Source organism: Malurus melanocephalus, unplaced genomic scaffold, assembly GCF_030028575.1.
Source record: "Malurus melanocephalus ecotype Western Australia unplaced genomic scaffold, MMel_1.1 scaffold_1003, whole genome shotgun sequence".
In the NCBI taxonomy this organism is placed as follows: Eukaryota; Metazoa; Chordata; class Aves; order Passeriformes; family Maluridae; genus Malurus; species Malurus melanocephalus.
This window is the reverse complement of record NW_026624235.1, coordinates 63,172-89,512: the sequence shown is the minus strand read 5'-3', so window position 1 is coordinate 89,512 and position 26,341 is coordinate 63,172. Positions and strand designations below refer to the sequence as shown.

At 38.9% G+C, this 26,341-nt stretch overlaps 1 protein-coding gene across 2 annotated transcripts in view; it reads right to left on the bottom strand.

The window, feature by feature from the left end:
- Positions 1-26,341, bottom strand: part of HIPK3 (homeodomain interacting protein kinase 3) — a 55,875-nt gene that overhangs the window by 21,884 nt on the left and 7,650 nt on the right. For both annotated transcript variants that reach the window (XM_057386599.1, XM_057386601.1), the window contains exon 2: positions 20,315-21,401. In XM_057386599.1, coding sequence (XP_057242582.1) covers positions 20,315-21,399 — 1,085 coding nt within the window. In that variant the 5' untranslated portion in view covers positions 21,400-21,401. The remainder of the gene's footprint in view (positions 1-20,314; positions 21,402-26,341) is intronic.

Here is a 26,341-nt window from a genome sequence, read left to right as displayed (position 1 = left end):
CTACAGCTCTTTTCTCCTACAAGRTATATTTTTATATGCAACTCAAAAGGAAAGTATTCCCTTTCCTAAGTACAACCATGGACATTAAAGTGGCAGGAATTCCAGATCTCCCAACACTCAAACTACTCATAGAACAGTGTAATTTAGTACTTCTATCTCTCAAAACAGCACCACACACACACACACACACAGAGTCCTGCTTGATTTTTACTGCAGATCACAAGATATTCAGTGCACCAGAGACCACCATGGTCTCCACCTTTGTAAAGCACATTAYCCCATACCAAGACATCAACAAGCAGAACACCAGAATTTTCTAAACTTTTTTAAGGACACCAAATCTTACTCAAATTAAAAGCAAGATTTTAGAGATAAAACATCTATTTCCTTCTTATAAGTGTAAATTAAATAATAATTTAAAACATTACCATGAAACAGTACAGCTTAGACTTAACAATTTGCAATATCTAAAAAGATGAAAGACAAATGAATATTTGCTTTAGCTGTTTGTTTGGGCCACATTTCTATTTATTACCTCTACATACATTACATATACTCTCCTAAAATTTTTTGTAAGCTTCAAAGAACGAAATCACACAATTTGTTCCATTAACTTGCTCAAAGACCAGATCATTTCATAAAATAGTTTAGCTGAAGCATATTAGCCAGCTCGGAATGAAGAAAAAAACTAACAAATTTGAAGAAAAATTAAATAGTTCCTTGATAGAGGATTAAAGAAACCAAAAACAAACCCCAAGCAAAAACTTTAAAAAGAAAATTATCAAAATTGTAGCATAGTAACAGAAAATTGCTTCCATACCCTTACACTGGGGGAAGAAAGAATGAAGAGCAAAAATTGCCCATATTAAAAAAATGCTACTGCCTGCTCCTGAGATAGTGAACATCAGGAATGTTGRTAAACCCTTGCAGAAAATTTCTTTCCTAACTGGCATATGATCCTTACCATGCTATTTCAACTTTGGAATATCAAATCGAGTAAGAACTTTAATAACGGTTCTCCATAAATTTTACGTTCTATATATTCACATAGTTGAAGGTAAATGGAGACAATGCTCTAATCCTCACATAAACCAAACTTYACCACCTCTATTTACCACTGTTTGTGGTGCCAATGCCCAATAATTATCTGCTCTGGATACAGCACAATGTCACCATTATAAAAAATACTAATGCAAGGATGCCATCAAAAGGGTGGGATGTTTAGATATTTTTTTATTAATGACCTGGTAAAAGTCATGGTATGGAGAACTCATGGAAATTAATCCAATTTACAAGAGTTCAAGTCAAACCAGAGAACACCTCCTTCTCCCTGCTACCATCACCAGCATAAGCAAGTTTATACTTTCTCAAAGGAATAAGCAAACATGGGTTGTGGAATAACCAAAGGTTATTCCAAAGGAATATATATTCTCAAAGGAATAACCAAACATGGTTTACACAGAGGAATGTAAACCTTTCTTCAAGATCTGCAAGAACAGGAAAGATTCTTGGCTAGAGGGATCAAAATCAAGGTGGCAATACCCAGAAAAATCTCACAGGCAATAATCTGAAGGATGAAATGGGAAGGAACCATGTAATGACAAAACCTGTGAATGATGAAGGATATTGGGATCAGTTGGCTCTATGGTGGATTCATGATGGTCTACAGAAGGAATTTCAAATATGCAATTAGATCAACACAACAACAGGAAGTAGAGCATAGCAAAAAAATGGTGGAAACCACAGCAAAAATTATTGTACCATATTCATTAATTAATTACCYGTAAGATTTTACGTTATAAATAAACCAACTTTTCAATGAAAAATCCAGACAACTTACAGATTACTGAAGAAAAATATTTTACAATTGGGAGCAAAAATAATCAGGATATCAGTATTTATTTTTAAAGAACAAAGACATATAAAAAAATATTATGCCTTATATAAAACTAGTTTTATTCCCTCACCTTGCATAGTGTGTGTTCACTTTTGAATTCTGTGTTCAGTTTTGGTCACCCCCATCTGAAAAAGGATACATCAAATAGAAAAGACGCAGAAAAGAACAATATAAATTAAAGACTCAAAGAGATTTGGGTACAAGAAGAAACCCTGGTTAGAGCTATAAAGTTTCAGAAAGAATGAATGATCAGCAACATTATTCTACAAGTGATTTCAGCAGACTCTTTTCCAATTATTCACTATCTCTCGTGAACTGAGGAGTTGATTTTATTGAAACCAAAAGATGCTTGTGCTTCTGCCTTTTCACGATTTTGACTTTCCCTGAATAGACTTACTGATTTATTTATATACTTGATATGTTAAGCAGTTTTTGAATTACATGAAAATTAAGCAAAGTAGATACTGATGCAGCAACAGAATGAACMAAATCGTGTCGAGATAAACTCTTCAAATGCTTTGCTGATAAACAGTCTGCTATTTAATCCATTTACATTTCAAATAGCAAAGTGACAGTATTTTAAGTGTCAAATGAGGTTACTTACCACAAACTGAATTTTGACAATACCCTTTGTGTCCTGGTATGATTTATTCCTAACTGTGGGACAACCCTGCAGTGCTTTATCCTTGCACTGGTCTAAGGTTGCAAGGGATGGTCACACAGAAAAAGCAAATATCCAAAGTCTTATACAGAGGTTTTGTACAAAACAAAGCCTTGAGATGAGCTGCTGAACGRTCCAGATTATTTCTGAAGAAAACCAGACTCAAAATGGATCTTGTTTGGAATAGTGATTGCAGTTTAGGCAAGCACAAAGCTGAAGGCCAAGCAGTGGGGCTGCTGGCAACCACARGCTGACCTCCAGCCAAGGAGAGGATCAAACACACATTTCCAGCTCTGGAGATGACCAGAGAAGAGCACAGCATGGGATGTTTCAAGGCCTCACAGATCAGATATGTTAGAACTCAATGCCCCCTCTGTATTTTGTTATTCCCACAGAATCAACAATAACAATCTCTAACTCTCTGCATGGACTTGCAGTGCCCAAACACATCAGCTGAAGAACAGGTAGAGAGTTCCTACAAAAAGCTAAGAGGCACAGGATGCTTGTAGCATCCTTGTCAAGAATGACAAGCTCTTCCAAATCATGACAACAGCCCTACCATTGGGCTCAGATTACAAACAGATTGTACCAGACACAAGGCAATGGAAAGAAGAATTAGYTTCTAAATGACTGATTAGCACAAGGTTCTCTGTTACTAGCATAATTCACCTAAAAAAACAGAGAACACAAGGTTGTTGCTGTTATCTCAGGAATCAAGTGAATCATAACATATTACTTTATTTTAACCTAAGCTATTAAGGAAAACAAAACAAAACAATCAGAACCAAACTATTTGTAGGAGAAATTAGTATTAAAAAAAATCTATTAACAGCAATGATGAGATCATTTAGAATTCCAGTATTCAAAACACATACAATTTAAACAGTAGTGTCTTGTGAAACGTCAGGAATTGATGCCAAAACTTCACATTGGAGATTTATGTCCTGTTCACTAAATAAATGGAACACCACCAGAATGCATTTTAGTTTGGATACTTCCCTATATAAAGTTATCTAAACAGTTAGTGCCTATGCCAGCTGCTAAACTAAAATTACACAAACAAATTAGGCAAACAAAAAATTAGAAAGAATAGTAACATGAAAGTTATGACAGAAAACCTACAAAGCAGCAACTGGGGCAGATAAACTAAACATGTGAAATTGAATCTGCTTTCTCAAGGTTACTCTAGCAGAGACCTTTTGTTGAATAAAATATTTTTAAATGTTTCTAGGCACTAGACTGGATTCATACCCAACAGTGATGTCTGGCTCAATGTCCTGTGGGAATCCCATAGAACACTGCAGAAAAATACACCCAAMATACAGCACACACCAACATTTAAGAACCTCAGTTTTAATTGGAGCGCTGCTGTAGTAACTCAGGATGGCCTGGCAAGTGAACAGACTGGCTGACTTGGCGAGTTTTTCCCATACAAATTCCTATTATTAGACCCGTGGTGTAAATATGACACCACCAGAATAAGTCTCCTTATCCATGGTTTAGGGACCCACTCACATAACCATGGGGAAACAGAGCAGTGCCTCATTTTTGGGACACTACGAAAATCACCTGCTAATGAATGTTCTGACAAAGCTGAGAAATTACTTTAGAAAACTCAAAGGGCTAYTTTTTCCCCTCCCTGATGAATTTACCCTGTGGAGTGCTCCTGAGGAAAACCACACAGGTCTGTTTTGGTAGACTAGACTGTAAGAGCTCAGCTCCCCCAGCACATCCCATCATCTGCTTCCCATCACACTCCAGTCTGCTGAAAGAATCCACATCCAATGGTCAATGGTCCCCCCAAATGTTTCACCCCAGCCTTGTACCCCACCAGCAAGAGGCTGCTGGTTTTTCCCTTTTATTGTTCCCCTCCTGTGCTTTTTCCTCTCTGCTTTCTTCCTATTTTTCCTTCCCTATTACTTGATTTTAGTTTATTTGTCCTTTCCTGTTGAAAGGAGAGCCTTGCTATTCTTAGAAGAGTTTTGGATCCTAAAATAAACTGCTTAACTATGTATCTATTACATTCAGAATTGATGTCACATCAGAGCCTGACAACATGCTACGACAGGAATGCGACTGCAGCACAGAGCCCCAGCTTTTCTGCAAGCACAGCTTTGCAAAGATTTTGAAAGTAAATTTAAATTCAAAAATGGATCTATCTGAACATTAAAACATAGCGTAGGGATTTTTTTCATTTATTCTTCTCATTACATGAATGTTGATACCATTTTTAAAGCACTTCTTGCCTAATATATCAAAACCCAGACCTTCTACCGCCACACTAAAGGGAGAAATCAGGATAGTCAGATTATAGGGAGGATTCTTTTTAATCATGCTGAATGTTAAAATTTTGCTGTGAGCAAACAGAAGTTAAAAACAGGTAGAGCCGTTTAAAGAAAAGAAAAAAAAAACAGATAAAAATGAGATCTAGATAATAACGGGATAATAACGGGAGCCTTTCATCTGAGTGAACCCTTTGAGYCTGGTCCAGAACACTGATAATTGCAAGTAGCTCATTAGCTGTGGCTAAAAACTTCATTCTGTTCCCAATATAGACAGACACTGATGTTAGGAAAAGGCACACTTGTTGACAATAATAACACAAGCAATGAGGATCAAATAGACAGAGAACTTTCCCCTCATTTACAGCAGAGCTACTGCTCAAATTGAGCTGAAGCACATGGGCTGCACAGTGCCCTGAGCTGGGACTTAAAACTTTTGTCTCCAAGAGGAAAAGGAGAGGGAAGTTATCTTCACTGCCTGCTCTCCTCAAAGTGCAGAGAAAGAATTATACAGAACTCCAGCAAGGCTCTGCTGGAAAAGTGTGAGGGTCAATAAACATTTCCTGGACTTTAAAAAAATGACAGCAATAGTTATTTCAAGAACTGTCATTTCATTTGAACTATTAAACATGCATTAATATAATACCAATAAAGATTATGAAGCACTCTCAAATATGTCCTGAACTGAGAATTGAAATATGCACCACATAAAGCACATAATCCATCAAAATACCACAGCAGGCCAGGGAGATATTCTAGGTTCAGTTTTCAAATGACTTGTACCAAAATACACAACCAAAACAATGCCAACTAAAAATTTATCCAGASCATCAACAACTGACAAAAATTGCAAGAATAAAATAATTGTGAAGTTGGACTATTTTGCATGTGATGGCCAAACCCTGAACAATGCCCTAAAGGTTACGGTATTACGAGAATCTGCACAGTGGGAGCATTTACCAGGAACTCCTGCTCCTTGAAAGGGTGAAAAATAAAAGTCTAATTGACAAATCTCTACTAAAAAGGTAGGTGTGATTTCCTTGGGAATGTGGAGAATTCCACATTGCTTTGTTTCCAGCATATACGAATTTTCCATGGGAAAAAAAAAAAAAGAACCCTCACATCAAAGCACCACTTTTTCTTAGTCCCARGCACTATTTTTAGGTGATGCTGTCACACCACAAATTGATAGGACAAACTMTGAAAGGCCAGCCCTGCATTACGTCATTGCTTTTTAGTAAGGCCTTGCTGCATCATTGCTAACAGAATTAATATTTCTTTTGAGTCAAATTCATTGCATTTTCTGGCAGTTTTACACTGTGCTTTTCACTTTTAGGAAGAAGTCAACCTACAAACGTAAGTAACTTCCATATGCTAAAATTGAGATGGTTTAGAATGCTGGCCAAAAGCCAGGCACTCACAACACCTGCTCATTTGTGTRATGTGATTTTCCCCATAATCAGTTTTCCTGAATATCATCCTTGTGAAATGGCGATTTTAAGATTGACAATGCAAGAATAAGAAATTATATTATCCATGAATAAGGTAGCATCAACTACAGGCCAATATACTAAACAAATCCTTGGCAGTAATCCCACTGCCAAGACAGATTTRCAAATTTGTTTACAATTACCCAGGAATGGTTGCTGTCTACCAGCCTTGACAGGGCTCTGTAAACAACATATAGGTTAATGATGATGCTGGGAAAGGAGCAGCAAAATTATCCATTATCAGACAATTGCTGAGATGCTGGAATACTTGAAGCCTTATACAGAAATAGCCTCTTGAGAATAAATAGCTGGAAAGAAGAAYTGGATCAGATCTACATCAAAATCAAAACAGAAGAGATTCAGAGCCTGGTAACATAACCAGTCCATTAGAGCATAATGATAAATACAAGTATTTTCATTAGTTATTTCAGAACTAGACAAACTCTTTATTATTATTATTTTCTGTCTCTGACAAAATGACCTTAGACAAATCAACTTGTACTATGATTTAAGACTACAGATGTTTTATAAACATAAATAACTAAAAATAACCAACCAAGAAAGACATAAAATCCAGAAGACATTAAAAAAAAAATCCCCAAAGATACATTTTTGRAATAAATTTTCATCTGAAGATCAGAATCACTACAGTCTACAAAAAGTATGCCACTGACTTATCAAGCCTTGGTAAGGTACTGTAAGTACCTAAAGACAGAAAGCTGCTTTGGTGAAGTACCAGGGAAACAGGATTTTACCTTAGYGACCTCAAGAAAGTGTCCCTGGAAATAAAGGCAAGATGGCCCTGTTACAAAACAGAGAACATTACATTCTGTTACCCCTTCATGTTCTCCAAGGATGGCCAATGTAATATYACAGTGTTCACTTTAAGGCTTATTAAGGGATAAAGTAGGGATAAAGTGCATTATGATTTTWAAATGCTTTCCCAAAAGTGGTTACAGCTCCATAGAATAAAAAGTGGTCATTTTTGCAAGTTATAACTGTAACTATGCCACATATTTATGGAGTTGCAGCAGTTAAACCTGATGTAAACAGGTTTACATGACTTACAAAATAGCTGTGAAGGTTTCTCAAAGATGCCAGACCTATTTCTAAATCATTTTTATTATATTAAACATGACAAAATTAGACTCAAATGCATATCCCTGATTTCCTTGTAAGTTCCTGTGAATTGTGGTAGATGACAGGYTGCCACTCACTAGATTCCATCATCTTTCCAACCTCAAAGCAGCGTGGTGAACTATCAGGAACACCAACCAAGAAATCATCTGCCAAGGTCRGGGGGAGGGATTATAATTTCCTCAGCAGAAAAAAGAAAAAAGCCTACAACCAGCCTCAAACATCAGAAACAAAAAATATAAATGTACTCAAAAGCTTTACRTTTGGAAGAGTTAAGGATTCTACAGCAGCACCTTTTAATAAAGAACGGTATGGCAATCTTAATAAGAACACTCTAGCCAGCTCTATAAAATTGAAGAGGACTACCAAAAATAGGCTTTGTTCTACAGAATAAGCACATACCTCACTGTGTTGTGTATTTCTTATGCCCCACTGGTGCCAGTATACCCACTGAAATGAGAGACAAGTGAAATCATAGGTTTTTTTGTTTCGCTGTTMAGCATGGAAAACAAAAAGTATGTTAAAAACCTATTAATTGAGAGATTCAAKTTCCACCAGGAGTTAACTGAAATAAGTCATCATGCATTTAACTGGCTCTTCTTCCTTTCAGATGATTTCATCATCCAGCTTCAGAAAGGGGAGGAGATGGGACCAAACTGTGTCCAGATCTCTAGGATGAAAACTGACCCCTGGGAACACTCACTAACCAGGTAAAATARAAGACTGGCTTAATAAACTTCTCCAAATCACCAATGTGTCTCAATGCAAGCTTCCTGTGATTTAAAAGTGGTGTATAAACACAAGCTTAATTACAATTGTCACGTGTTTGGTATTTTCTAAACAGTAAACAGGAACAGGCAAAAACTAGCTGATGAAGTCAGTGCTTACACATATCAACACAGCTTTAGATAAGAATGTTCTGAAATAAATACCATCCAAAGTCACTGCATGTGCCACTGCTTCAATAAGAAGTTATTGCTGTGTCATAACGGTGTCAAAAAAAGAAATCACAAAAATATCGAGGCAATGTTTACAAGTTGCATGATTACTTTAAAGGTAATTATTTAGCTAGAACACATGACTCTTATTTCCCTATGAAAGGCTCTCTACTTAACTGGATTAACACACTATTGATAGCTAAATTCCACTGCCAGAGGCTACTGTCAAGTCATCATTTCCAGAACAAACCTATAAGCTATTTTCTTTATCCTGTGTGCAACTATTACACCAAGCTCATCATGAATTTGTTCCCAAAGTGCTCTAAAAAAAACTGCTGCAAAGAACATTCAAGAGATGCATGACACAGGATTACCTGTTCTAATGAAATTAGACCACACATCAGTCACAGGYTGGAACGCTAAATATATTTTGCAGCCAACCAAGAACCTAACATCTGATGTTCAACACTGGTGATTTTTTCTTTAAAGATTATTCAATTTTGATGCTTTGAAAATTGACTATTGCCTAGAACTCAACTCTCAGATGTTTTCTAGGGAAAGCAAATCCAGCTCTGCATTCTCAGCAAATACCTCTCATGAAAATGTTTACATTTTTCTGATCAAAAGCAACCCTCAGATATATACACTCACTTTTTCCACCCATTTCTTAACAGACRCAATACACAAATTTTACACAGAKAKGATAGATGGGAAAGAACAGAAATTACCTTCTTCAAGATAAACCTTCCTGCATGAACTTGCATTTAGGGTAATGCCATTGGAAAATGTGCCCCATCATGTGCTGCTCACCTTTGCAGTGACCTCACCCTGACATTTCTGTGGGATGGTAACACAGAGATATAAACAAGGAGGAGGATTTCTGACCACTGTGCTTTCATGGAATCATTAAGAACCATGTTAATACAAGCAGAACCCTCATTTATTTTAATCTCATTTCCATTTGCAGAAAAGAAACTGAAAAAAAAATGAAAGAAACTGAAAAAACTGACTCCTGTAAGCGGAGTCATCATTTGTTCCTACTGTACTTCAGAAAGGGAATTTATTTTAAAATTAGGCGTAGTAACAGGAACAAAAACCTAATTGGTTCCAAACTGGGGAATTTTCAAATCCAACTTCCTTCCTCGTCTCCCAACAACACTCTGTTTCCTGATGTTGATAATGCCAGGTAGGAGACAGAGCACAGGCCAAAACACCCCCAAGAAGGGCCAAAGGGGAATAATCMAAAAGGTTAAAATACACAAGGAACACAATCCAAAGAAAACACGTTTGCTAGGGACAGGCCAAGACAATTTGTTGGCTTCACAAAAGACTCAGAAAGCAAGTTACAGTTTCCTCATTCTGTACTGGCAAAAAGTGCTGCCCTACTGTACTGACTCGGGGCTGCTTGGAAAATTTTCTGAGCCCAACTTTCCAACACAATTTACCCTGTATTTTCCTGGGCTCTTGTCTGGCTCAGCAACATGGGCAGTCAGTGATGGCATTTCAAAGCATTGGTCACTCATGCAATAAAATCATCTGTTGCACCACACAGCAGCTCCTCATCAGGACATTTTCACACAACAAATATAAAATCTATTTCATAAAACAGAACCACACTGGGGAGCTTCACTGCGCAATTTCACCAGGTCAGAAGTGCAAAATGCCATTAATAAAGGATTTTTAAAAGGAAGAGAAAAGAAGCAACRAAAAAGTACCTTTAATGTGCTTCTAGACACAAAAGCTTCTATTCTAGAGAAGCTGAGGAGCTCAGTGTGCTAGCAGCTTGGGACAAGGAACCACACAATAAATGCACCTTAAAATGCAGCAAAAGCTGCTTTGCTTTTGCATTTTTTTCTGCAGAGACTGACACTCACTGCATCTTTGATCATGCAAAGCTGGGTTCACATCCCTCACAACACTATTAGAGGCAGCCCTTTGCCTCATCCCATCATTTACTGAATGAGTTATATTTGATACATATTGGAAAAAAATAAGACTGAGCAAAGGAAGAATCCCCCCTTTACAAAGGAAATTATATTGTAATGACATGTAGGTCTACTTGAGATACTACTCAACATACTACTCAACATACATTTCTATGAGCAACAAATGTTATTTTTATTATTTTTAAATATATCAAAACCATTAYCCCTAAGCATGCATTTTTCAGTTATGCAAATTACACAAATCAGGTTTCAAAGCGTGACTAACTTTTTGCATTTTTCTTGGGTGAGCCACACCTGAGTCCAACAAAGAAAAAGAATAAAAAGGGACTGTGTTAAACCACGTCATAATCAATACCCATGATATTAATCCCTTTCAGCGACCAGTTCTCTAGTAACATGTAACACTTCATCCACTGTAAAAAAAAAGAAAAAAGTTGTACGAGAGATTTAAGAATAAGAAAACAATATWATATTTTTGACTTGCAAAAGAAAATATTCTAAATTGCACATAGTCCCTTTCCAAGGACTCCCTTTGCACTCCCACCTCTTTTATGCACTAAAATTCAGCGTGCCACATCGCCTTGAGCCGGAGCGTGGGAAGGGTCCCATTGCRTAAGATGTTATTAAGGCAGCAAAGCCTGGCTGCTTAACTGCAGATACTTAAATACTCCAAATAATTCCACAGATTAGCCAGCAACTCCGACCTGCAGCCCAAAAGGGAGCTGTTCCCACCTCTCCAGGTGCATTCTGTACCCCAAAGCTGAGCTGGGAGATGCTGACCCTTGTGTGTTTAGCAAGAGTTACAACAGACCCACACACTCCCAAGTGCTGGAAGAACTCCCCAAACACACAACTAATTATGCTGTATCAATGAGGTAAATATGACTCCCACTGAAGTTAATTTACAGGCATAAAGTACTTCTCTTTTCTGCTCAAGCTGCTGCAGTTAAAAGACAGCACTCAGCCAAAATATGTGAAGAATCCCACATTACAGCATTTCAGATATCAAGCAGAGTATTTTAGAACAATCTGGRCTAATTTTAATTTCTCATTTATTTACTCACAGGCTCAGACTTACAGAAGTTTGGCACAAAATACTACATAGTAGTTAAAGCAAGGAAGTCATTATAAAGCAATCGTTTCTTCAAGGGATGGTTAAAAACCCAACCAAAGCTCCTAATAGAAGAAAAACTAAATATAGCAATACATTCCTCTGAGGAGGCAATCCTCTAAGTACAGGTATATGCAGCTACACTTATCTTTACATAATTCTGAGCACGCACTCTCTTCCTATTCCCCAATACATTTTTGGGTGGAGTTGTCTTTTGCTTTTGGGAGTTTGTGGCTTTTTTGTTCAGTTGCTTTGGTTGCTGGGTGGGGAGGGTTTTTTGATTGCATTTGGGGGGGTATAGCTGTTTTGTCTTGTTTGTTTTAAATAAAGTTCCCTGTCCTGTCTGCAGAGTTTTTTGTTCCTCTTGCAGTGTCAGTCATGAGAAGCAAGCATTGAGCAATGAGCTGGAGAGAGAACTAAGAACACAGGCTCTTACTCAACATCAGGAAACTATTTCCACTTCAGAAGTCAGGAAGCTTTTCGCACGTTACTCTGCAAGTGTTTGTGCCATATTCTGCCAAAGAAAAGAATCTGCTGTCGTGCCACACAAATGTAAACAAATTTATCAACAACCACTGGACCTAATTAGACTTCACTGTTGCGGTTTTTTCTGATTTGCACTACTGCTCTCCCCAGACAACAATGAACAACCCTAGATCTCTCTTTTGATTTCTACAGCATAAAAAACAACACATATTTTATTGAGTTAGTCCAGATCTATGCACACAATGACTTGCCAAACAACTACTGCAAAACAGCAARGAGAACTACCAACTTCTTCCTTTTCATCCTGCAGAAGTCACTAGTCTGAATCTTCCTTCCAGAAGATTTGGGTTGAAATACCTTATGCACATTAACCAGTCAGACAAAAAAGCTCAGAGGTCAGCTCTGAAGTTTTTCCAAAAATCCCAGCTATTACACCATTTCAGAAGTGTGAGTGCAGGCCACCAAATGTCCCATCCAACAATCGATCACAGTCCATTTTCAAAATAGGTGTTTTCACATACACACAGAAATTTCAGAGGTTTAYCTGTAACTGTCCTCTAATGAAAAAGTCAAAGAAAATATTCCAGAAATCTTTCAGAGGAACTATATGGACACTGTCTCATGCAGAAGAAAAATTAAGCTGTGTCACTCTAACTTAAAAACTGCAGAATGAATCCACTCTGATGACTGCCATTAAAACACAGAATACTTCTTGATTTGCTGAAACACACTGGCCTGTGTACTGCCTTTCACCTCAAAACATTAGGTTTGTCCCACAAAGGAAAGAGCTCTTTCTTTAGGCACAGCCACATAAAAAATTAAAGGGAAAAATGTCTGAAAATATCTTTCTAAACTTAACAAGCAAAGCTAAAATCAAAGCACAACAGCATGGAGAAATGAGTTGTTGCCTCCAATGTCATGTGTACTTAAAACACACAAGCAACTCATGACCAAGGGCTGAGAGCATGCATGTGTGCAATGCATGGTGGTGGGATGTACAAATAAAACAAAACTACAGAACCACATAAAGCAGCTTTCCATCATATTTAAGCAACTACAAACTGACACACAAGCTTTCCACATATTTCGTCACAGTCTCTGGCTCCCCTGAGCATCAGCCTGGCACCCATCAKCAGAAACACAAAGAAACCTCAAACCAAAGTCCATGTAAAAACCAGCAAATTGCAGGTCTCCTGTGTCTGGAGAGAGAACAACACTAATTATAAAGTGATTTACTTCTATTAGAACTTTCATTGTGTCAGTAAAGGAGAGGGAAGGGCTGAGGTTGCTGTTATGCTTTTGGCATGCCACATTCATGTAACATCATCTTCTTTGAAATGGTTACATTGATCTAGATTCTTTATCTTGGGGGAATATGACTATATGCATTGGTTAACAAAATGCTTGAACGGGTATTTCACTGGTGTTATTTCACACAAGCCAGAAAGAGAGAGTCAGTGGTCTCAGGAAAGCTCAGTCCTCTGGAGACACAGAATGAAAATGCTGAAGTGTTAAAATGTAGCTGCAGAACAGGAAACTACATATGGGCATAACCTCCATCCAATTTAATTAGACTAAGTTTGGGTGCTTCTCTTTTAATTTTATATCAAATACCTCTACGTTAGAACAGGGTCAGTGGGGAGTCATTGAATGATATTTGTACACAGGCTAATAATGATGCTACAGACAGACACATAAAGAAAAAAAAAAGGAGCTTTATAAATGCAAAATGTTTAATTATCATAACCTCCAAAGAGCCAGAGATTAAGCAGAACAAAATTAGAGCTAATTTGGCTTAGGCAATCCTGAAGTTGTTGTTTCAGGATGGCAAGTACATGGCTACAAACTGTGTATCCCAAATGGCACATGGCATCATTTCATGAGCAACCATCCCTGTGGGACAGTCATTCCATGGGCAGGGTGGAGTGCTGGGCCACTAATGACACATGCTAATTACTAATTATCCTGCTATGTAATACCCTGCAGGGTTTTTCTCTTGTTAAATATCAGTCGGTTTCCTAACTTTTTTTTTTTTTTGGGGTAGGCTTTTAGAACCTAAGTAACTGCTGTCTGTATTAAACACTATATTAAGTAGGAAAATTACATAAAGCAAGACAGCACTAGGGATGTAAGTGGTGTTGGTCATGAAAAACAAGTCACTGTCAACCCAGAGAAGATTCAGATTTTATCTGTTGGTAGGACCAAGAGGCCAGTGAAAAAACAGCAGAAATAAACTTGAGAATCAGTTTAGCACTCCACTTTTTTTAGTGCCTCTGTCCACAGAAGTCACACAGCAGAGTCAGCCAGACATCAAACACACAGCTTCCCCTGCTACTCGGCATGTACAGGAAAGCTTTCAATTTAAGAACACTTTCTTACTGGAAATYGTTGAAATAATTCAAGGCTATATGAAAACCAAAGCAGTCAGAAGCCATACCATGTAATCTACAAATTAGATCCTCCTGTTCTACTTTCCAGCTTGTTACCAAAAATGCTGAGGCCCTCTTCTCCCCTTCTGGAGAGGAAAAAAAAACCTGACAAGAAAAGAAACCTCTACAACTTTTCAATCAGTGCCTGAATTGACAAGAGGCTTCTTCTCTTGTCAATGTTGTTTGGGGTTTTTTTTAATTCCCTAGTTTTGCTGGTTTTGGTTTGAATCCACACCAGTGTTAAGTGTCCTAAACATGCTCACATTATTGATCTGCATTTGCTCAACCTGCTTGATTTTCCAGGCAATAGACTTCCTGCATGTCTGCTCCATCCTGCTGGATGCCATGGATGCAGAAAGAGCATCCCTCAAAACCCTTGAAGGATGTCAGGTTGGAAGAGACAGGGGCTGGTGCAGAGGCTTCACTTTCAATCACAGATCTTTTTAGGTTTTAGATCATGTACTACCTGCTCTAACATGAGAAATGCACGATATTTCAAATTACAGCCATATTTTCAAAAGAGGCCCAGTGGGAGCAATTTGTCACAATATTTACAAATACAGCACTGCACCTACTGCTGRTATTTTCTGCAGCTGAGATATCTGATACAGCCACACTCACGTACACACAGATGTACTACGAACAGATCTTTGTGACAGAAATATCAGTGCAGTGAAAAAAAAGGATCACATTTCACTAGATCTATTTTAATGTGCGAAAAAATAAATGCTGCTTTCCAAAACTTTAGTCRTGACAAACAAGTCTATCGTTCAACCTCAGAAAAAATACAATATAGMAAGAATCTTGAGCTCTTTTGCCTTTAAAATCATGAAAGAATTTTCCTTCTGTTCAAACTGAAGCAATCTAAAAACTAGGAGAACACCATTCTGAACTCTGAATTACAATGTTGCTCCAGCCATCATGATGAACTTGAAATCTGGGCTGACATTACCAGAATCTCCAGCAAGTACATGTACCTTCAAATGCTTCATGTGTTGCACCAGCTTSTGTTACTCAGAAATTCTCAAAAAAGTTGCAAAATTACAGTAACCCTGCCACTGTTTTCTACAGAATTTWAAAAAAAATTCCAAACAAACCCAAAAAAAACCACACCATAACTAAAAAAAATCTACTCTTATTTTCTGCTTTTATGAACAGAGAATAAAAGGTATTAGAGACCACATTAAAAAAATCTACTCTTATTTTCTGCTTTTATGAACAGAGAATAAAAGGTATTAGAGACCACATTATGTTGACTAGAAAATAATGGGAGAACTGAAAATATATTTGTTATCAAATGGCTGCATAAACATGAAGTTCTGATGAGCTAAGATTGCCACTCCTGGATGATACTCATAATGGTTTTTGTTAGGTCCAATTAATCATGAACTAGAAGTTTAAAACAGGAATTCAATAAAACAACTAATGAACACTATGCAAAAAAGTACAAAGTCTTGCCCAATCAATAAAACAATTTGTTCACAGACACAAGCCACAAAAGCTTATCTTGACATTAAGTTCCTCTTGCTCAGATAAGGAAATAAAGCAGCAGCCGAAGCTCTGCATCTTTTAAAGGCGGAAAAAACATTGTGAAGTGTCCCAATTCACTTGTAACAGCAATTCCTTACATTATCAGGACTCTTTTACTTATAGCACTGACAGTAACCATGCTCACAGCAGAGCAGCTGACTTTGAACAGGCTGACCTTGAGCAAGCCAACGACCTCAGCAAAATGTACTCCTGGATTATTTCACTGCCCCAGCCAAACAGCCTCACCATCTATAGAAATCTCGGCCTCTGGCCACCACCCCTGACTATTTTAAGATATCCCAATACACTTCAGTGATGCACAGTTCAAAGTGATAGAATAACATCTGCTAGCATGTTGAAGTGTGAGTTGTTTGCAGAGGCGTTTTGAGCTCGTTCTTGTACCGTGCTTACCAAACTGACAGGAAAATCAATTTATTGCTTATTACTGCAATAAATTGCTTCATATTTAAACATATCATCCCGAAAACTGAATAAATATTGAGCAAGAATTTTAGGCATTGTGAAAGGAGAAAAAACCCCAAGACATCCCATTCTAGATAAGGCTCATTTAGAAACTTCAAGTATGTGACAGCAATGGGTGAATTTGAAGAGGCAGTTGCTTCCTGAGATGTCAGCTTTGCACAACTTCYCCCCTTGATCACTGCTATAAAGAAAAGCTGTATTAAGATAGGAATTTATTTGTATRCAGGTTTTCAACTGCTATTTTACACATACAGAAATTGTATGTTGATCTGGTACCAGGGGAAGATAATTGTTAAGTTACTTGAATACAACGCTTAGTACTGATTCATAAGTTCCCATCTCACTGACAACCTCAACCTACAGAGAGAAAACATTAAATTTCCAAAAATCACTCCAGGGAGAGTCACTGACAGCCTGTCTTCTTGAGAGCCCCTAGAGTGACAAGGACGACAAGTTACAAAGGCCAGGGAGAAAACAAGCCTCTCTGGGAATTTATGGCCATGAGAATTTTTTTTTTTTTTATTATAAGCATTCCTTCAAAAGAAAGGGGGACAACAAAAAGTCAAGTAAATCACATAAATTTGAGGGAAAAAAAAAAAAAAACCCGAGCATAAGCTGTTGGTGGTTTATGCTGAACTTTAGTATGAAGCTGGAAAAGTCATAAATAAAAAGCTGTCCTGGTGCAACAGCCTCAAAGCATACACAGAGCCGTCACTGGACTCCAGCTCACAGGCTCTAATTAAACCACACAGCTCAACTACTTTATTTTTTGGCCAAAACSCTTTAAAACAGAAGGGCCCATATCAGACCAAATCACTCTGAGCTTCAGCAGAACTGACTGGGCAAGTGGAAACAGCATCATGACCACAGAATACAATTATTATCACTTCTCAGTCCTCTCTGATCTCCATGGGAGAGGAGGGTACGAGAAGGAGAGGGGAAAAAGCCTGCTCTCATCCACCAGCAACACATCCAACAGCAATTTTTCCATCTCTCTGAGCTCTAYTGCAACACTATTGACATTTGGCATTTTGTCTGGAACAACTCTGTTGATTAGCAGCTCTCCTTAGTTGGAAGGCTGGAGGGAGAATATCACTGTCGGGTTCTGGAATGAGTTGACTGYACCAAGTGCATCTACTCACATCATTTGCTTTTCCTTATGAGTGCACTGCTGAATACCTAGGATCGTATTTTACTGCTGTCACCAGTGGAATAGAAAAACATTTCCAAGCTACAAGCATCTCTTACTAACCAGACACCTTCCATTCTGCCACATCACCCAAGTTGCCCACCAGGCAACTTTATCAGGTCCAGCTGGTACCCAGTTTAATATGGAGATCAGTTTTATTGCCTCCCACTYGTTTTGTTTTCCCAATGAATTTGGCTATTCTGAACAGCAGTTTGCTGTTGGCTGTTCAGCTATTTACAACAGCAGACCCATGGATGCCAAAAGGAACATCCTCTGGTTGGGAAACCGAGTGCTTATCCCCAAAACACATTTTTAGTCAAGCTTCCAACTCACTCTACCAGCAATAGAGTCTGACACAGCATAAAGATGATGTTTTCTTTGGAGACAGGAGGAGAAATAACCATGGAGGCTGATGATGAGCCACTGTTCAACTCCCTTTGGGGGCTGTGCAGCAGAAGCCTGCAATGAAGCAGCAAATCCTACACCTGCAATGGCTAAATCCACAATATTAGAGGGATTTCATAAATGATGAGTTTGGTGAGATTTACTGAAGACTCATTTTCAAAATAYCCTTAGGAAGACAACCCAAATTAAATCAATATGAAGGTGATTCCCTTGGAAAAAAAAAATTAAGCAGTAACTCCTTGAAAAGTTACTCCTGAATGCAATACACTGAGGAGGCCACTGCCATGTTTTTACCATGAAAACAGAGAGGAAGGTTCCCTGGCTCCCTGAAGCAGATGGGCAGGACTACCTTGACCATTTCAGACCACTCAACTCCTCTTGGAGGCTGCTGCTCATTGCATACTCTCATTTTGAATCCCCTCTTCTCATTTGTGCTTTCCTAAATGCACCTCACCTCAGGAAAGAGGCAAAACAGAGGAAAATTACTTCCAGAGAGAAACACCAGGCCCTGGGAAAACTTTCTGCCTGTCCAGAAGAGCACAAGATTCCAGACTCAGATGATTTGATTCTCCTCCTCCACAACCTGCACTGCATGATAAGGGGGAAGGAAGCTTTCAATTTGGGATGCAACACTCCCCTTTCCATAAGTTGGGACACAGTTGACCAAAAGGACAGMAACACACTTCTCATACCATTTCCATAAATGACAAAAACTTGATCACCTACACTGTGTGTAAGGGCATTTTCTTTTGAAAATGTACACACTGCTTAGTTATTCCCCTTCTTAGATCACTCATTAAAGGTCAGCAGTCTTAACGTGTGAGGCCAGAAGCAAAAAAGGGCTTCAAATACCAGATCTCTCTAGYCCACAGCTATTAAAATCCAGACCAGCATAAAAAGAGCATGTAAATACAGACACTGCCTTTCAGRGAAAGAGCATTGAGAATAACATCTCATCTTTAAAACCAATAAAAATTTATCTGTGACTTCAGATAGTATACTGCAGTTAGTATTTATCCATACCCATACTCAACAACTTCTAGCAATATAACAAACAGGAGTCTCCAAAAGGTAACAAACTGTCAAAATCTGCTTTTCATATGCCTGATTTGTCCTGAGAGGCCCAAAACCACAAATTCCTAAGGGCTGTACAGCTTTTACACCAAAATTAACTCCCAGGTTACTTATTTTCTTGTTCCCCCTCATGCACATTTCTGTATAATRTGGGCATGCATCAATCTATATAGCTTCCCAATTTAGTTTTCTGTTGATGAACTCCATGTAGTTTTTAAACACTCTGCATTTTGCAATTAAGCAATAGAGAACGCAGGTGATGAATTAGAATATTTWAAGTGAGCAATGTACATGAAGCATTTTTGTTTACAAGCTACAGTAAAAAATAGATTCCTCTGGCATAAATTCCAATCACTAATTTCATCAAGCACTGCACAAGTTTTCATTTCCAGCATGAATMGCTGTAAAATATTTAAAATTTTCTTCAAAGTATTCATTGTCCTAGTTCACTAGCTTTTCACTGAATTGGCAGGCAGGCAATACACAGCACTACTACTGCCAATGATGCAAAGCAGAACTGAAAAAGGTCCYCAATCTAGACAAGTTCAATTTATTAGGAAAACAAAAGGACTAAATATTGATAATTTTTAAATGTCAGGCAGATTGGATAACTATGCATAGAAAACTTAAAAAAAACCCCAATCAAACAAAACTATCAAAAACATACATCCATTTCACCCTGAACATTTAAGCATCCTATCACTCCCTAACTCCAGAGGTTCAYTGAAGTCCACAGCTGCTGATGGCACTCAGTCAGAATGGAGTTTCTAAGAACTAGGGAAAATATTTACAAGTGCTGGAGAAAAACAGAGGCATTTACATAATCTYTGGCAACAGGATATAGAAACATGGCACTCCTAGTACACTGTCCAGCTGCTTACAGAAAAAAAAAAAAACATCATCTAAGGAAGGCTGGAAAGATATCCTAAACAAGCAAGTGAAAGATAATTTTTTCTCTTTTCCTTTTAAACAGTCTCAGAGGTCTCAAAATAACACAAAGTGATGACTTCAGAGACCAACACAAAACACAYTTCCAGGAAAAAAACAACACTGCAAAAACATTCAAAGCAAGTATTCACATTCAAAATGGCAACCAAACACAATCTTCACTTGGTCTAAATCCTTAGATAGTTTTATCTTTTACATATTATTCTTATTAATTACCTGGAGGAGTAATTATTTAAACCATTAACTTTCAGAAATGCTAAAARCTTTTCCTATTAACAGGTAAAAAAACCAAAGTAAAAGACACCTACCTGTAATACCGAGATTGTAAATAAGTTGAACAAATAGTCTTTGATACATGGCTGGCAGACCCAAAGTCTATGACTTTGACCCGGTAAGGCTGCCGAACGGGATCCACCAACATAATGTTCTCTGGTTTGAGGTCAGCATGGATTAAACCCAGACTTTTTAGTTTTTTCAGTGCAGTGGCCACCTGTTGCAGAATAGGCCTTATTACTTTCAGTTGCAGAGGGCTGAATTTGTTTTGTTTCAGGAAATCGTATAAATTCTGTTCCAACATCTCAAAAACCAGACAAGTGTGGTTACGATGCTGAAAGCAYTCATAGGCTCTCACAAAGTTGAATTCATCAGCATTTTCAGTGCTTAGTCTCGCTAAGATGCTCACTTCTATTTGCCCTTGGCGCGCGTACGAAGGATGATTCTTCAAGATTTTGATTGCCACGATCTCATTCGTCCCCCTTTTCCAGCATTTCACTACTTGTCCAAAGGTCCCTCGTCCCAGGAAATCCAGAACCTCGTAGGTGTTTTTCACAGAGCACAACACCTCGTGCTGCACCAACTGGTAATCCCCATCCCCGCTGGTCCCGCTCTGCTTGGAGCCTGCTGCTGTTGTCACCACCGTCACCGGGTTGCCCACGTTGGTTTGCAGCATTGCAGGCAGGATGGAGAGCTCATCCACAATCTGCATGGTGCCGTTCTGGTTATCCAGCTCCTCGCTTTTACGCTTCAATCCACATCTCTGGGCTCCTTCCAGGATATCCGAGTGGATTCCCTGCGTCCCGGCCCCGGGGGCCTCCAGCTGAGCCCACGCTGCCAACGCTTTTGTAGCACCTGCAGTGTTTKTTAAAGCAACAGCATTTGACTGCAACCAAAAGTTCTGTCCTCGAGGTCTATCGAATGGGTTTTTAGTCTGAAAGAAAGTACTAACCCTGTGGGGAGAAATTCCAAAGTTTTTACCATTCACATAGATTTGTGGGTATGTTCTTTCGTGGTACACACAACTGCTTGGTTCTAGTTTGAGTTTCTTCACACTACAAAAGGCACTTGACTGGGTTTGATAAACATATGGTGGATAGACCAAGACTTGTGAGGCCATACCTACAGAGGGAGAGAAAAAAGAAAAAACAAGTGAAAATCATGCACATTTCCAAGCTTTCCAGCAGTGCTACTTCTAAAAGAAAAATCAGGACACAATTAAGTTYTCCAAATGAGCTGGTCTAAAGTTGTTTCATGCTTAGTTTCTTGTGACCAGAACAAGGCCCTCACACCTTACCAGTGAACACACCAGGACTTTGGCACCACTTTAGCTGGTTGCACTGGGATAACCTGCAGCAGGCCAATGCATGACATTTTTCAAGCACGGGACCTATCTTGGTGCTATTCAACTCAGCTTTCATTTAAAACCTCCCACCATTTCTACACACAAAAGGAGCACAGTGTTGAAGAACACAAGCAAAAAACCAATTCAAATATTTAGCAATGATGACATAAAATAACTCAAAAGTTCTTAATTGTGAGTCAGTGCTACCTGTTATTCAAGSTACCCAACCTACTCATTGTAACCACCACCCAGCTTCCAAGAACAGACAAATGTCACAACCGCCAAAGCTCARAGAATTTCACTGGGATGAAAATGAAAGTGATCGAGCCATGTGATGGGGCCCAAAATAACTTAGGGGGCGTGGGTATGTACACATAAACAACGACACTTTCCAGTAAATTATGATGTACAGTAACCTAATCCATTCACAACAAGCAGGTGCTTTTCCCAAGTTCTGTTCCACCCTGTTGCAGAAATTCGTGTATTGGTGACAGTCAGGGGGGAAAAGGCACCAAGTTTACCTTTCAGGTGTGCTCTTTGTGGTCACCCCACGTCCCTTCCAAATAATGCGAAATAAATGCTAAGAAAAAGGCTCTGGATGGACCCCAGTGTAACTACAACATTTCAAGGAAGTTATGGCTTATACCAGCCTTATCAGCTCCCAGGGACAAATTCAATACCAATAATACCTTAATTAAATCACTTAATCATACCRAGCACATGAAAATTCTGGTAATAGGTATTTAAATTGCAGATGAGTCACATAAAACTTGAGCGAGACATTGCAATGACTCCGATCAAATGAAAACTAACCAAAAAGYACAGCATAATTATTCTGGAGCTGTCATTTGATTTATGCAAATTAACATTTAGATATCTTAAGAGCAATTAAAATAATCATACCAACACCTCAGTTTAGAATCCTCTAATGGGTTTTGTCCCAGCTGTAGAAGAAAACTTCAAAGCTCTCTCCTTTCCAAAGTTGTCTTCCCAGAGCCAGAYGATGTAGAAAGCTGGAGACAGCCAGGAAATAACCAGCAGCTGAGCTCTCCTGCCACCAAACATCATGGGACTGCCACTGGGCTCCTGCTCCACACAAGAGTTTAAGACTAACTATTAACCTTAAAACACAGCCAAAAATTCCCCAAGTTCTTGACTTCCCTCCTAAATAACGTACCCCGCTACAAGGTGAACAAGCATTATTATTGACTATGAGACTCACTCTCTTTTCTGTAATTGTATTGAGATAAATCACTTATCCTGATGACATTATTTAGATATCCAAAAATCAACCCTCACTTACTGCACCAGAGCATATTTACGTCGAATTCTCCCTAGAGCTTCCAGTGGCACCTGCACAGTTCAAGCCAAGCCAAACCTTCTGTCAGCACCCTACCATTCCTCCCATCATGGGATGACTCAAATACCATATTTGCCAAAGACACTAAAATATCAAAATAATATTTGGATTTTTTTCTCTTACAAGCTCTTTAAGGTTCCTGCTAAAAAATACTCTGCTTGCTTTTTATCAGAATCCCCTTGCTTTTTGACAGACATGCGCATGAAGAAAGTAAAATATTCAAACTCAAAAAAACATTTACACTTCATAAACAAAGAAACTGTCCGTCTGCTCAAGGACACACTAGTGTGCTATCCCAGTTTGCTGAAAGCAGGTTTCAGATGCCCAGATTCACCTTCCTGACTCACAGACAAATCTAAATGCTGGGCAGACCCAGAGTTAAAACCACACCACAAAGATCCAGGGGGAGCAGAAGCCTCCTCAAATCCTCACCTAAGCCTCTGGGGACCACTGACATTGAAAAAAAAGTAAATTTTCTATAGCTCATGCTGTTCAAACCAATCCAGGCGACTGAAGCAACACAGTCTCAGCTTTCTCTTTAACATTAATTTCAGTTGGATAAGAAAAACTAGACTATCATCATCTTTTGGGGTTAGTGTGTTTCTCACAGGCCTAACTCCACAACCCTGAACTCCAACCACAGTGACAACTCTATTCTCTGATAAGAAGTGTTTACTGAGTTATTACCAGCACATTTTCAGCAACTCAAAAAAAAAAAACAAGGGCAGTTCTAGGCAAACTCAGGAACAGGACCGATTTGGCAGAGGGTGACAACCTCGAGMAGCACAGGCTGTTACAAGCCTGAGCACCATCAATAATTAACTCTACAGTGATATTTCCACATGACTGAGAAAGGGGGGTGTCTGGCACTGGAATTGGTTAATAAGGTCACTGCAGAAATCGCCACGCTGCTCCCTTAATTCCGTCTGCAAAATACACAGCTCGTTCTCCTTCTCCCGGCCGGAGCAGCGCAATCACCGCCTTGTTCCTGGCGGAATAAATCCCCAGCGGCAGCCACCGAATAACTRAGTTAAATTGTAACTCAAGAAAACTTGTTTTCCAACTTCTTACAGACCTCTCATATCGGCAAGAACCAGTTCCAACACTCTCACACCCTTCTCGCAGCGCAGATGGGCATGGAGGGAGCTAAAAAGCTCAGTAACTTCCAGCAAATGCACAATTTGAGCAGTGSCACTTATGAAATACTTTGTTTATGTTATGCATCACTTTGGAAACACTGGAAGGATACTAACTGCCATTTTTCCCAGGTAAAACATTTGTTCTTTTTATATTAACTGCCATCTAATTTCTCAAGCTATTCTGCAAATACAAAGCTGAATTAGTTGCCCCTCTTTCTCCACAGATGAAAGTTTATTACCAGTAGTAGCAGCACCTCTGTGTTATTGTTTATTTTGGATATGTAGCTGAACAAGCCGTACTAATGCAAGTACTTTCATACCCCATGATCTGTTCACCCTGAGGAATTCCCTTACTCCAGCTGTACAATTAATAACAAAGCACTGGCAATTGAGGTTTCATGCAATTTATAAAGGAAAACATATCCACAGAGAGCACAAAGTGTCCAGAAATACAAGCCCAGGGAGTTCCTCCCTCTGGCCACCTCAAAACCAGCTCTGTGAGCAGATCCWTGACCCACAGAATGGAGAAAACAGAGCAAAGGAGAAAGCACAGAGATGCTTCAGGTGACCTGTGCTGTATAAATCATTTCCTCACATAACCACAGAGGCAATTCTGGACATGAACAGCATCAGCACAGACACACTCCACCAGAGAATGGGGAGATGCAGAGGCAGCTGATGGTACCTCACCAAAGAACACAACACCCACCTTTGGGGTAGCAGAGATGCAGTTTAACGGCAAAAGAAATCATTACCATCCTTGATTAAAACACATATTTCAGAGCTCAGGGATTTTGGCCCATCACACACCAACAGAATTCAGCTGAGCCAACATAGCCTTTGCCCAACATAAAATCTCAGTCCTGCACAGGTCAGTGGCACAGGTCCAGGCTGAAAGGCCAAAGGTTGGTTCTGAGCCTGAGAGAGTTGGTGAGAATCAAATGATATAAAGATCCAATTCTAAAGTTGTAGAACTTAGTTACTAAGCACCTGAAAAAAATGTTACAGGGCTGACTCAGGCCTGTGCAACAGGCGAGGCATTTTCATCAGACACCATCAATGTTGCATTGATACCAAAAACTGAAAATACSAGTTCATTTAAGTGTGCTACAAACCAGTCTCAATTGCCCCATTGTCTCAATACTTGGAAAGAGAACTGACGCCATACACTGAGYACAAACATATTTTACATAAAATATCAGAGTGAAATGCTATGACTCAACGCTGCCATAGCACCAGTAGCAGCACTCAAGAATACAATTGTTTTATTCATATTTTCCACAGATATCAAAAGCTAAATCTTGTGATACCAATATGACGGCAATCATAACTATAAAGATAAATGAAACAACACTTCAAGTATTTCTTTTTCTCCTGGTCAAGCTGCTGTTGTGCAACTGGAAAGCAACAATGCAGTAYTGGCCACCAGCCCCCAGTGAGAACATGCCCTGCAAATCAGAATGTGCCACCATCAACACAAACAGCACATTTCAACCAGCCAGGGCTTCCACAGCCTAATCTCTTCTTTTAGAAGAYTAATTCTTTCTGAACCTGAAAACAGTAAGCACACTCAAACAGAAGTCCCTAACAGTGGGGTTTAGACCCACACCTGCACCCAGGAATGCTGAAGGATCTGTTCAAACCACTGCTGCTGTCACTCTTCAATATAGCAAGAAGGACCAAGGCAAGTAGAGAAGAAGGACATACATCCACACTTTTTCCATTGCTGTATTTCCAAAAGATTTGCCACCTTCCCTAAAGCAGAAATAAAATGTGATAGTGGGGATTAGCTCAAACTGCCTGTTGGTACAGCATGTGTTCAAATGCCACTGTATTTAAAAAAATAATTCCTTCTTAGTCCTTTCTTATTTCCAGTAATTTTATTTTTATACAATTGCCTAATTTTGCATTTCTCAGAATACTGGGCTTTTGTTGGAATTAGAAATGGACCAACCTAGCTAAGCAATTTATTTAGGAGTTTCATTTCAGAGTAGCTCTAGACAAATCAAATGCAGTTCCTGTAAGAATATAAATCTAGATGGCTGCTATCTTTGTTGCCACTTCACCCTCACGGAATGTCTGGCATGCCAGTTCATCTGCATGCACAACAAAGGGTCCTACTTACACAAAGCCCTCTAAACTACTCAAAGTGGAGGGAATTCATCCCAAATTATCTCTTTCTGCCTCTCACTAGAAAAGATTTTCACCTGGACAAAAA